Source organism: Zalophus californianus, chromosome 6 (assembly GCF_009762305.2).
Source record: "Zalophus californianus isolate mZalCal1 chromosome 6, mZalCal1.pri.v2, whole genome shotgun sequence".
In the NCBI taxonomy this organism is placed as follows: Eukaryota; Metazoa; Chordata; class Mammalia; order Carnivora; family Otariidae; genus Zalophus; species Zalophus californianus.
The window spans coordinates 59,850,301-59,864,780 of record NC_045600.1 but is presented as its reverse complement, the minus strand read 5'-3'; the positions used below and the strand labels follow the sequence as shown (position 1 = coordinate 59,864,780).

At 40.2% G+C, this 14,480-nt stretch overlaps 1 protein-coding gene across 2 annotated transcripts in view; it reads right to left on the bottom strand.

The window, feature by feature from the left end:
• SLC25A21 (solute carrier family 25 member 21) overlaps positions 1-14,480 on the bottom strand; it is a 479,968-nt gene that overhangs the window by 39,050 nt on the left and 426,438 nt on the right. For both annotated transcript variants that reach the window (XM_035728242.1, XM_027572196.2), the window contains 2 exons: positions 9,276-9,342; positions 2,581-2,640 (listed from right to left, as the gene is read on the bottom strand). In XM_035728242.1, the coding sequence (XP_035584135.1) occupies positions 2,581-2,640; positions 9,276-9,342 (127 nt within the window). The remainder of the gene's footprint in view (positions 1-2,580; positions 2,641-9,275; positions 9,343-14,480) is intronic.

Here is a 14,480-nt window from a genome sequence, read left to right as displayed (position 1 = left end):
CCAGAAAACCTGTATCAAAAATAACCACAACAATTAACACACACACACACACACACACACACACACACACACACCAGAAAAACAAAATGTAACAGAGCCTCAAATTTCCAAAACAGATGCTGGAAAAAAGTAGTTCTTTAGTGCTAAATCTCTAATTCCAGGAGAAGAGGGAACTCTATATACAGCCAAAAGAAGAAAAAAGCCAATGAAGAATAAAGAGCAGATAACTCTTACTAGGAGTCTCTAATTTCTTCAAAGTAGACTAAAAGAGAAAAGAGAAAGGAATATTCCCTAACCTTGGAAGAAAAGGCAAGGTAGAACAAGGGAGGATCTAGAGGGAGGTCTGGATTCAGGTCCTGGTTCTGCCACTTCTTGGCTGTGTGACCGGGGCTGCCATGTGCATTAGTTTGTGCACAGAAAAAGGTGTGTGTGTGTGTGTGTGTGTGTGTGTGTGTGTGTGTGTGTAGGCTGAGGTCCCGCCTGCACCCCACTTGCCAAGCTGGAGCCCTGGAGAGGCACCTGCCAGGGGAAAGGGCAACTTTGCATAATTCACACAAAGGCACCACATGTGCAAGCTGCAACTCTGTGTCTAAATCACTCAGCCTTTTATAAGCCACAGTTTCCTCATCTGTAAAATGGAACAATGCTATCTAATCTCCCTACCGCATATGAGGATCCAAACAACGTGTGAAGGCCTTTGTGAAGTGCTTTACAAAAACCATTGGTCCTGTTGCACATAAAAATGCAGAGGAATAATGGGATAGTATACGGATTCAAGGAGAGGGAGTAATTCATCATGTTTTCCTTTCATGCCCCTTCATTATGATTTTAAACACATTTGCATAGGGTAACAGACCAAATATTTTATTCATTTATCTCAGACTTCCATCATGGAAGCCAAAACATGTGTGTGTGCACACGTGTGTACACACACACACACACACACACACACACACGTCCAAAACTCTTCTGACTGGGAAAGCTAAAGTCCAGATGTTCAGGTTTTTATTACTTACTATATGCAATCTTCCAAGTAATTCACTTTTTTGTTCTTCTATAAAACTCAGCTATGTTTGCTGTCAGAACTAGTGTTCAGCAGTCCCTTGTCAAAAGAATTGATCAGCTATCAGCAGATCACATTACTTAGATGATTCCAGAGACCAGCGGTAACAGTGGGGTTCCCAGCCTCCTAGGCTTTTCATGTGCCAGCACCAGGGGACATTTAAGGGCTCTTTAAGTGTCTAGCTGTATCAAAAAGAAACTGGAATAAATGAGTTCAAGGAAAGAGAACAACTGTCTACAGTTTGCATGCATTCAGTTAGAGTAGCTGGAGTGGCCAAATGCATTTCTGTTTTAATTCTCATGAGTCCAAAAGCCTGCAGCCTCTCACATGGTACCAATGCTCGACACAGGAACAGCCAGCTGGGCCTCTGGAGACCATATTTTATTGTCTTTTGCTAGGAAGTTTTTAATCCTCTCTTAACCAAGATGTTTTCAAAGTTGAGAATGACATTAAGAGAAGACAGCGAGGAATTAAAAAAAAAAATCTGAGCTAATATTAGGACCCATGCTGCCACTTCTACCGTACAAGGCTATTTTGCAGTCACCTTGTTTAGGCAGGAGTCTGGGAGAGAAGTTTCTTAGCAGGATCCTTCCTAGAGAAGGGGCATGTGCGGTTTAAAAAACAACAGATATTTCTTCTTGGACAGTCTATTGGGCAGAGTAAATATTCTGAAGTGAACCTTTAAAACTTAAGTAACGAAAGAGCTGAAGCTCAGAACACTGCCTCTCTGGTTGAGTTTTGAGGCCCATTGCAGCAGGTAAACCGGAGGACGTTTCTAGGGGCTGGGAGGCCCACTGTCAGTTGGAAGGCCAATGTGTCATTTGTTTTGCTTTGTTTTGTTTTTCAGATTTGGAGGGAGAAATCAGTGCACTTTCTCTCTCTCTCTCAGGCTCTTGTTGCACACATACTTGTAGAAGCCATCTGGCTACTCTAATTTGTCTTGTGAAAAGCAGCAGTCACCAAGAAGGAGAAGAGAGGCACTGAGCCATGTTCACATCACCATACGATTTCCATGTAACAGCTGAGATGTGTTATTGTAGCATCGCTGTTCTCCTCAGCCACTAAACGTCCTTCAGTCTGCATCTGCCTACAGTGTGACCTGAAGTCCCGTATTTCCTACAGCTTGAGCAAAAGCTGGAAAAGTGACCTGTTAGGAAATGTTTTAGGCATACTGACTTTTGCATAAACAGATATGCACAGTACGTAGTATGTAAACATACGCATGTTTTGGCTTTCACAGAATCTTTGACAAATGTACTCTTTATTTTATATTCTTGACCATATCTCATATGGGTCTTTCCGCACATATCACTGTTATCATAAATTCATCACTGGGAGCTATAAAATAGCCAAATTGTGAGTTATTAGGAAGATGGCTTTCAACAAGTAGCTGGACATTGAATAACTCGAATTCATATTTTAGTAGTTGGGCTTGGGGAATCAAAAGGGTTTTTGTTTCCAGATTTCGGTTTATGAAATAACTCACACACTTAAGTATAATAAATACTCTCACTTACCAATGCTGGCGACAGTGACACATATCCTAGCAATTTCTTGTATTGCTCAAAGGTGAAAAACTGTGAAACAAAACCAAACCCAGAGATTTATAACAATTTCCTGCAACAAACCCTTTAATTGACTCAAATTTCTTTAGTAAATCATGATATTAACCAGCATTTTAGAAAAATGATAAACCATCGAACACAGTTTTTAATCTCATCTTGGGTAGTTGCTTAGTGGGCCTTACTTGAATGTTCACATTTTCAAATGCAACTATAATAACCTACAGAAGAGCTGATGGAATCCTTTATAGCAGTAAATGAACCATACAGCTTCCATTTACCATGACCATTTTCAGTTTCCCCAGACATCAATAGACTTCTTTTTTATGGCAGTGATTCAAAATTATAGGCAGAGAGACCCAAAATCTCTGGTCTCCTATGTTTTCTCTGTGAACTGCTTTCCCAGTGAATGCCCAGTTTTCTAACCCACTTGTAAAAGACACCCCCTTCTCATCTTTAACTTGCACATATACTTTTGTATCTCCATTGTTTCATGGAGTTTCTAAACACTCACTGATGATGAAGGTGCCATGGTTAAACAGAGAAGGACCCAATGAGGTCATCTAGTCCGTCCTGACTTAAAGCAAGACTGTCTTCAACCTTTCTCCTTTCACGAAGAAAGAGAGCTGCTTGGTTCCTTCCTTTAACATCTGATGAAGATTTTGTAGGTGCCTTTCATGAGGTAACATTTCATATAATTTTCTCTGCAAATAAATTTCTATGGAGGCAAATCTCATCAGACTTCATGTAATGTGCCCCAAATACATCTCTCTCCTCTCTTTCTGTACTCTGTATTTTGGGAAACAATTTTGCTTGATCATGATGTTTTGCTCCTGGGCGCTCTGTTAGTAGAAGCTGCCAATGTCATTGATAAGGCACAATCTTAGGTCCTGCTAGGGCGTGATTTTTAAGGCCCCAGAAAAGGCATGGGTACTTTATGGTCTCAAATGTCTTCTACTCTATTACTTTATAACTCAATAAGAGGGGGGAAGAAAAAAAGCAGATTTGGGGATCAAATAATACTCTGTTGTTAGAAAGAGGTAGTTCTAAGTCGACATGGCTCTATGAGTCTTTTTTTTAAGATTTTATTTATTTATTTGAGAGAGAGAAAATGAGATAGAGAGAGCATGAGAGGGGGGAGGGTCAGAGGGAGAAGCAGACTCCCCACTGAGCAGGGAGCCCGTCGCGGGACTCGATTCCGGGACTCCAGGATCATGACCTGAGTCAAAGGCGACTGCCTTCGGTACGCATATCTGTTTATGCCAACCAACTGAGCCACCCAGGTGCCCATGGCTCTATGAGTCTTTGGGCAGAGATTTTGATTCTTTTAAAGACCCAGGAATAACTTTTGTGCCATGCTTAACTCAACTACAGATGTAGACTTTTCTAGATCAGGGATTCATTCATTTACTCATTCAACAAATATTTATTGGATGCCTCCTGCAGCAGTGAACAAAGAGAAATCCCTGCCTCCTTGATCTAACATTCTAGTGGATGGTGTCAACTCTGAAACTCTCCTGGTGTTAAAAAAAAAAAAAATAGCACCAGTGGCCACCACCGTTTTGGTGAAACCATTAACCATGGGAGGAAAAGTGTTACTGTCTTAGGCTTTACAGATAAGTTTTTTTTCTTCATTTTTATGGTCACTATCATCACTATTCTTTGACAATCACCTTGCTAGGGTTTTGATGGGAGCAATCCTGGGACTGAATCCTGGCTATGCTACTTAGCTGTGAAAGCCTGGGCAAGTCACCTGACCTTTCCAGCCCTCAAGAACACAAAACTTACCTTCCAAAATATTCCTTAAATAACAGAATTTAAGTAAGATTTTCTGACATGCCTGACACAGGACTTTGAGAAAATCTTAGTTTTCATTCTCTTTCTTCACTTCGGGCTAATAGAGGAACCACAGTTACTTGTATCCCTCACGATAGCTTGAGGTGGTCCAGAAAACATGCTAAGGCCTTCGCAGGTGCTACTGCACTGAGTCCGTACAACGCCATCAGACCACAGGTTATAGTACAATCAGGATTCTCATTCTGTGGATCCATACCCTGCAGTTAGTGAGTAGAAGGACTGACTGCAAAGCCTGTGTATGCTCTTAACCATGACATATGCTTGCTCACTGCTGAGCCGTGACTGTTAACAGTTTGGGATTCTCTGCCCTAGAATTTTCTTGCTGCTGAGGTCTTCTTGCCTTCCCTGACTTTGGAAGCCCAGAGTCCCTCAAGGTAGAAGGTTTCAAACCTTTTGGGCACAATCTATGTAAAAAGTATTGACATAACACACACACGCATGCACACACGCATGAATGCAGTGTACCCTTGTACTTATTTATAACTGAAACAAAACATTGCTGTAAAACAGTGTTTCCCCCCTCACTATGTGTAATGCACTATGCTTCTATTCTGTTTCGTGAAAAACATTCTGGTCATGACCCATTACATCTAGTGACCCACTTAATTGATTTTATGACTCATAGGTCATGACCTACATTTGGAAACACTGAATACTGAGTTCAGGGAAGTTCTGGGATGGATGGACCTCACTACCTTGTTCTCTTCCAGTGTGAGGATGCGGTTTTGATTTTTGTTTTTCTTTATTTCTGACTTTCTGTGGTTACAAGGGATTAAGGACCAAACTGGGATCTCAAGGGAGAAGTCTAGGGACAGGCACTTGGCCTGTCATTGTAGCAATTCTCACAGGGAATTCCAAGTCTCTGTGTTGGGGCAATCCTAGGCTTTTCCTATTCCATCTCTAAAATTGTGAAAAAACCAAACTACTATTAGCTGACTGGTACTCATCAGCAGTGTTGTTGGAGGCTTTTGGCGAATGCCTAGGATGAAATGATTCAGGTTCCTGGGAATAAAGAAGCCCCGTAAGTCACAGTGATGAACTGTTAGTGTACTGAATTCAAAAGTCATGAAAAATATTATCATCATATATTCCAATAAGCAAATAGTGCTTCAAACAAATAAGACACTATCTTAAAGAAGGAAAAGGTAAAGTCTTTTAAAATGGAGTTTCAGTAATAGTAAAATAATGTAAATGTCATCATTCTAGTGTGAAACCAATATTTACTAAAAAATATTCATTCACTCATTCATTCAACAAATATTTACTGAATGTCTCCCATGCTCAAAGCTTAGAAGACATTATACCAGAACTATATTCTTAAGCATGAGTAGATGAGCTGTTATTTTAATTCCTCTCTATACAACACTACTCCTTTATGGCTTACATGATATTTCTCAGTAGTTTCTCATCCACAACACTGATCAATGCATAGATGTGATATAAGCACCCTATCATATGAGATATGAAGTTACACTCTAAGGATAAAATTGGGAGGCTCAACATGTAATAAAGCTGCCTCCCCAAAGTCATACTTAAGATATGTGACTAAAGAGTTTTGAAAACATTCATATTCAATCAAGGTTTGGGAATCCTGAATATAAAATCTGGAATCCAAATGAACTGTGCCATATATAACCTATCTACTGGAACCTAGAAATTGGCTGTTTCACCTAGGGAGAGGGGCTGCCCCAGGAGGACCAGCCTTGTGGTCTCTGGAGAAGTGTCAGGCTGTGGTTAGGCGGGGGAGGTCAGTACAGTTTGTCTGGGTGACACCTGGGAGCAGGTACTATTCCTGGCCCCACGTGCTTGCTAAGCACTGTTCCCCCGAATGCTCTGGACAGCTTTTTCCCAGGCCTTGCTAGTTTCCTCACGTGCATGCACTCGGTTCTCAGTTGAATATCTACGGGGTCCCTCTGAAGAGCTTAGGAGCTCTCTCTCTGTGCAGCTTTCCCTTATCCGGTACCTCTGTCCTGTGAACTCTAGCTGCCTTGCCCTCTCCAGCCCGTCAGCTCCTTCTCAACCCAGGGAGTACACTGGGCTCTGCTTACATTTCCCCCGCATGCCTGGGGTCTGGAAAAGCCTCTCAAGGCAGTAAGTTGGGGGCAAACCATAGAGCTCTTCTCATTTGTTCCCCGTCCTTGCCCTTCCTTGTCCGATGTCCAGTGTCCTGCAAATTGTGGTTTCATATATTTTGTTCATTTTTGTTGTTGCCGTTTCAGGCAGGAGAGTAAATCTGGGCTCTGTTACTCTACCTTGGCTGGAAATGGAAGTCTTGGTCTTCCAGAAACTGAATAGGAGATGTGAGAATTTTGGGGACTAGGAGAGGAATGTCTTCTGTGATAAGTCAGGACACTTTCTTTCTGTTTCTTTCTCTATGTTTCATTTGTGCATCTAACATCGATTGAGCATCTAGTGTGTGTAGACACCATGACAGGTGTAGGGAGGGTGCTGAATAGCCTTCACAATTCCTACTCTCCCGTGCGTCTGGTTAGCATCAGGCAGTCCTGGAGAGTCTGTCCACGGAAAAATGCTGTTTTTGGACCTGTGAGTCTCAAGACCAGACCCAGGAACCCTGAAAGGGGTGCCTCCCATGTCTGAAGGGCCAGCTGGCCTCTTTCTGAGGTCTTTATTTCCTTTTGCTAACTGCGATACTAATTCTGTCTTAATCTGTGAAGGGGGAAGTTTCATTTATTTAGCATCAATGAGTCTTATTTTAATGATGAACCTCATTTCAAAGAATACAGTGCAGAAAAACTTCACATTGTCTGTTTCTGATTATAATAATGATTGTGATTGAAGTGTCAGTACCAAGGAATACACACACACACACACACACATATTCACATACATTCATGTAGATGTATGTATGCGTGGGTATATTTATACATACACATATGTATGGTCTCTGAATATTTTTTCTGCAGTAAACTTTGATGCCATACAATGAAGCACTTTATGATGATGAAATTGTTACAATCAGATGATCACTTTCCTCGCAAACTCTAAGATAAATATCTATAAAATTTTCTATGAATATTTTCATAAATTGTATTGAAAAACTAGTGCTGTCCATCTGGCAAAGATACACTTAACTCCAAGTTATACTTAAAAAGCCAATGCACTTACCATATGTCTCAATAATTTTAAGGTAAAATCAACTTGAAACAAGATGTCTGGGACACATACACCATATCCAGTTGCCCAAAAGTTCATCTGTTAACCATTGCTCTGGCAGTGAGCATTGCTTTTTTCTTAAGTAGAGACTAACTCAGTTTTGTAAAGCTCAACTTTTTTTTTCCTTACATAAAAGACTGTTCAACACTGATAAACTTTAATCCTCTTCAAATTGAAATGAAATTGTCTCCAATGTATAGTAGTAAGGAAAAATATTCCAGGAAAAACTTTAATTATAACTTACTCTATTTATCCGTGTAAAACACTGAACAAATGAATATATTATTCCACGGAGACAAAGTGACTTTCCTTTTGAAAAGGAACCCTGCTCTGTTTGTTTACTTGGGCAATCTTTTATCAAGTGAGGCCATTTCATAATTCAATTCAGCCCTCTTGTGTACTTTGGTGAACTTTTTCCAGATTCTCTCCTGCGATTCAGATCCTTATAATGAAATTTGTATTGAAGTAATAATATAAAATCACAAAAACGATGGCAACAAAGGGGATGAATTTATAGAGAAAGTATGTTTTAAAGCTTTGTTTTCTGAATTCTAGACCTGAATCAAATCCTATTAAATTACCATTTTGACATAATGTAAAAGTATGGTGTCTGTGCATGTTGGTTATTTTATCATAAAATTTAACTTAGTCTACCTCTTAACTCACTGAGCAAAAGTATAGAAATTGTCCCATCTTACTTCTCAGGAATATTGGGAATACAAATTGAGTAAAGTATCTGAAAAAAGCTTTATGTCATTAGTTGGAAAGGAAGTCTTTTAGTCTAAGTGTATGCTATCCTTCTAATGGAAAGACAAAGCCATATTTGGTGAAGTCAGTGGTGTGGGGGAGGGGGCACTGACAGCCAGAGTCACTGTGATCAGGACTTCTGTTCGAGAGAACATAGAAAAGAGTGATCCGATTTAGTTCTTTCTTCCCTGGAGGTCCTTGCCAGATCTCTGTGTTCCTATCCAGATACTGAACCAGCAAGTAGTACATAAACTCCCAGAGTTATGTGGTTAAAGAATGGAAATCAACATAGTGGAAGTAATAATTTTGTAAAAACCAGAGTAGAGAATTTTAACAGAGGAGACCGGGGTGGAGGGGGTAGGGAAGGAAATGAAGTTAGCATTCCAAGTAAATGTGTTATATGAGAATCATATACAAAGAAATACAGTGTATTTTTGTTTGCTTTGTTCATAAAATGGAACTGATTTAGGGAAACAGTTTTTTCTACCACTCTTCCCTTATCTCCTCTCCCTCTCTCTTTTAATAATTATTACTACCGAGGAAAATTGATGAACTGCTTTGAGAAAAAGGTCCAAGTTATTTTGTGGCTGCTGTGGTTCAATTATGTGAATTTCATTCGCTACCGTACTTTTTGTATAATCTCCTCATTAGAAGGGAGTGCCTTTACCTGAAAAAAAAAATCCATAAACCAATATTTGAGAGAGTGACCTGGCTTAATTATAATAAAAGTTATGCTATAATTTCCACATTAAATTTTTCACTCTCTTATCTTTAATTCACATTAACATCCCATAGTTTGTTGTGGGATGTTTTAGGGGTGAAGTTGTTACTGCAGTCTATTTTCACTTGGTGGAAAGGTATACAATGCTTACCTTCACTGCTCTTTTTGGTGTTTCAGCCAAGATTGGTGGCAGAATCCCCTTGTAAAAACCAAACAATCTATTGGAGAAATAAAAGATTTTATGTAAAGGAATCAGGAAACAGGTAATTCTGCTTTTGTTTATAGATAAAGCAACTAATCTTAAAGTATCCCCAATTATTCAATGTACCACACCAATCATGAAGTCCTCCTTTGTTTTAATTCTAAAGTGCAGAGATTATGAATTTCACAATTATTAGCACTACGAAATTCAGAAGAATAAATGGCACCAAGACTGGAATCCCCTGGGTACATTGCTAACCACAACAATGAGTTATACCTAAAGGATGAACTTGACCTTCCTCACTCTAAGGGATCTTGAATTTATTTTCTCAGTTGTATGGTAGGTAGCTTCAAGCTGTCTACAGTTTTGCACTTCCTCCCTTGTTGCCAAATGAGGTTAGGGTTAGACCTGAGCCCACAGACTGGAACTTTCTTGCTAACAAGGGGCACAAATCCTTAGTTTCAGCTCTACTAACACAAAGACACTAACAAGCTCTATGACTATGGAAACTGAGCTCCCAGCCCTGTCCTGAGTTAGTAATGATTTTTTTTTAACTTCCCTGATGGAGACAGAAGGTCAGGGACATACGTTGCTGGCAGAAGAAATGTCAAACTTCCTTGCTGATATGCAGTCTTACAGGGCCTGAGATGACTGTCAATGCCAATGTTGAGGGGCTTGTCACATACTCAAATGTTTTTAGAAACAAAAACAAAAACAAAAACAAAAAACAAAACTGAGAACGAGTGCCATATGCTTATGATAAGGTTCATAAAATGTCACCACTTGTTTCATATTAGATTTTAAGATTCAAAATTTTAAATTTGTCCACCCTGTTCCGGATGAACCCATAAGTGACTACAGAAAAAGGCAGGACTCAATGTGTTTGTATTTTAGGATGTCCGTTTAACATGGAGCTGGGGCTTCTCTGACTGACCCCGCAAGCTTCACTCCAACTTCCTTAAATTGGGTTCTGCTTCTAGAACAAGTTAAGAATTTATATACACTAATCCACTGTGCCACCCAATCCAACGTGGTGATCTCTTGCTCTTCCTTGATTGACTGGCTTACAAAGCACACTTCAGTTAGGGAAGCAAAGGGTTTGTTTTATAGTTTCTAAATTGTTGCCTCCTTGAGGGCTAAGCGTGCATTAGTATGCTTACCCCAGAGTCTTCTCTGTGTGTGGACATGTAACCAGGACACAAACATTTGTTAAGCATGTTGATTTCGCAAAGGGGAAGAAAGGAATCAAATGATGCCCTGATATGGGCTTACTCTACCCAGTACTTTTGACTTAATGGATAGTGCTAGCAGACATATGATTTGAAGAATTATGGGAATTCATGCTCCCACCTCCTTTCCATTCCAATTTCAACTACTAATGCCTGAAATTCACTTATAAAATTCAAATACCACCACTCTTTATCATTTACATTTCATTATAAATTAATCATTACATAATTTTCAGCATAAGAGTGACTAAGCATAGGCTCGGTCTTCCCAGAAGATAAATGTGATTATCTGAATAGAAGTTCTATATTTATAATGAAAGATTTATTAGTTCTGTTCTTTCTGTGCTGATTTTTCCATATCTGGAAGATTATGTCTGGTTTTTGGGGAAAAAGTTAAGAAGAACATTTAAATAACTAAAGCTTCTAGAACAGAGTGTCCCTCTTAATAATAGAGGTACTTGAAATCCCATACAACAGAGAACAGTTATAGGAAGAACAGTCACTCAGCCTGGAGAAGAACAGTCATAGGGAGAAACATGATGAACGTGATCGATCTCTTGAAAGGTGAGCATGTAGGAAAGAGCTTCGAATTTTCCCTTTGTTTCCAGGTGGTAGAACTAGGACCAACAGATGGAAGCAACAAGAAAAGACACATTATTGGGGCTCCTGGGTGGCTCAGATGATTAAATGTCTGCCTTCAGCTCAGGTCATGATCCCAGGGTCCTGGGATCGAGCCCCGCATCGGGCTCCCTGCTCTGCGGGAAGCCCGCTTCTCCCTCTCCCACTCCCCCTGCTTGTGTTCCTGCTCTTGCTATCTCTCTCTCTCTGTCAAATAAATAAATAAAACCTTAAAAAAAAAAGAGAAGACACGTTATTGATACAGTAGGAGCTTAATATAAGGAAGTACTCCCAATAGAATTATCTACAGATGGAATAGGTTGTCCTGAAAAATGATGAATTCTCCTTCATGGTAAGTGGTCAAGCAGTCTGGATGGCCACTTGTGATGGATGCCAGAGATGGGATGTATACAGCAATGGATGAACTTGATGGCCCTCAAGATCGGTCTACTCCAACCCTCAGATTTTGTGGTTCTAAGAAAAATAAAGGAGGATATGGGAAAGTGCTTTCCTGAAGAGACAAAATCTGCCTTAACTTCAAACTTCTGCCTAAAGTAGAGTACTGCTTCTCTGGAGAAGGACAGAAACCTTCTAAGTAACACAGAAGGTCTTCATTTTAAAAATGATGGGAGAAAATATTAAAAAGAGGTGTAAGGCAGGAGGGAAGAGAGGCAGCTGAGAGAACCATAAGGATTTAATCTGAAAAAAGCTGGGAGGTCCAGAGCCCTCTGCTTCAAGTTGGCGATGCTTCCTTGATGCTCCCTCCTTCCCTTCTCTCTGCTCAGTTCCTTTCATGTGTAATCATCCCCCCCCCCCCGCAGCCCCCAAATCCCTGCCACCGCCTCCAGCCATCCCACCATCCTGAACTTTCTAACAGTGAATGAACAGCTTTAATGGGAAATTCTCAAGGACCATAGGCAGCCTTTGTTTGAAAATGGGAACCTAGATCTACTTCCTTGCACTGTTTTCACAATATATCCTTGCAATAGTGGACACCTACAGAACAGTCAGGCCAGCACCTCTTCTGTTGAGAACTGCCCCACCCAATTTTTTAAAACACTGGAGCCAACACATTAGTACAATATGATACCACCTGTAGGCCGTTGGTTGATTGGGCACCTCACCAGATGGATCCAAATGGTATTCTGTCTCTTTGCCCCAGTCAATCTGATCCAAGCTAGACCTAGCAGAGTTTTTCTCCAGGATTTGGGAATTAGAACTGAAAAAGTCAAGTCTCGCTTTGTGTGGTTGAAGCTCTAGCATAGCTAGACAGAAAGCTAGCATATCAGGGACAGTCTGTCATTTGGAGAAAGTCAATCTGCAGTGATAAAAAAGAAGGAAGCTACCATTCAGGGAAACACAGAAGCAAAATGGAGAAGAGAAGTTCTGATACTGGGTGTATGACCCTACTGCCAGCAATTTTTTACGCCTAGTTATATCTCAACCTTTCTTGAATATTGGCATTTTCCTTTGCTTTTCATTCTTTGAGATACCCAATATCACTTAGAATAAATTCCTTTTTTTTTTACATCTAAATAATTCTGAGTTGGGTTTATTACTTGACAACCCAAAGTCCTGAATCCAGAAAGTAAGCCTCACGGCCCCTACAGTCAAAGTGGCTGCCACAGGACCTCCGTGCCACACCCTCTCCCACGAAAAGCCTTTTTGTCAGTGAAGATTGGCCCTTGGGCCAATTAGAAGAGTCACACCTAAAATTCGAGGAAGAGAATGTGGTGGGCAAGGGCACAAGCTGACGAGCTACTTTTCTTGATTGATTAGATAATTACTGGAAGCTTTCCTAAGGTAAAGTACGACATACAGATTCTTAAAAACATAAAGGAATTGTCATGTTTTATGAAGGAGATACTTTTTTTTTTTTTTTTTTCTGCTAAAGAACAAATTTTTATACCCACATGCACTGTTCACTCTGCCAAATTTTTCTGCCTTCATGTAGTTTTGGCTTGAAATACAGAGCATGTGGCTGAGGAGGACAGTAACTAGGGAAGTTGAGAGATTTGTGACACCCATATCAACATGCTTTATCCTGCTTACTTTTCAAGAAGCAGACTGACACATCCAGTCTATTCCCTAGATGAATGGAAACTAATTCTAATGTGTATGTAGCATTAATAGCAGTTCTTATCCCTGAAAAGACAGTAAAGCCACCATTCTGGCTTTAAGTTTTGACCAATATCAAGCCAACTGGAGAACTCTTTGGAAAAGGCATGAAAACCAATGCAAGACCTCCCATAACAAGGTGGTATGAACTAGATGGCAGTCCTCAGTTTGTTTCTCAAAATTGTTATTTCTAAAAGTTGTGAATTTGGTTTTAATTATCCTATGTAGGAAAATGTTAACTTGGATGTTTATGGATCTTTGTTGATATTGATATAAGTAAGAATAGTCAAAATTTGTCAAAAGCTTACTATGTACTAGCCACTCTGTTAAGAATAAATGTATGTATAAAGAACTTTTTAAACTCAACACCCAAAGAACAAATGATCCAATCAAGAAATGGGCAGAAGACACGAACAGACATTTTTCCAAAGAAGACATCCAAATGGCCAACAGACACATGAAAAAGTGCTCAACATCGCTCGGCATCAGGGAAATCCAAATCAAAACCTCAATGAGATACCACCTCACACCAGTCAGGATGGCTAAAATTAACAAGTCAGGAAACGACAGATGTTGGCGGGGATGCGGAGAAAGGGGAACCCTCCTACACTGTTGGTGGGAATGCAAGCTGGTGCAGCCACCCTGGAAAACAGTATGGAGAGTCTTCAAAAAGTTGAAAATAGAGCTACCCTATGATCCAGCAATTGCACTGCTGGGTATTTACCCCAAAGATACAAATGTAGGGATCCGAAGGGGTACGTGCACCCCGATGTTTATAGCAGCAATGTCCACAATAGCTAAACTGTGGAAAGAGTGAAGATGTCCATCGACAGATGAATGGATAAAGAAGATGTGGTAGGGCGCCTGGGTGGCTCAGTTGGTTAAGCGACTGCCTTCAGCTCAGGTCATGATCCTGGAGTCCCGGGATCGAGTCCCACATCGGGCTCCCTGCTCGGCAGGGAGTCTGCTTCTCCCTCTGACCCTCTTCCCTCTCGTGCTCTCTATCTCTCATTCTCTCTCTCTCAAATAAATAAATAAAATCTAAAAAAAAAAAAAAAAAAAAAAAAAAAAAAAAAAAGAAGATGTGGTATACACACACACACACACACACACACACACACACACACACACACACTGGAATATTATGCAGCCATCAAAAGGAATGAAATCTTGCCATTTGCAATGGCGT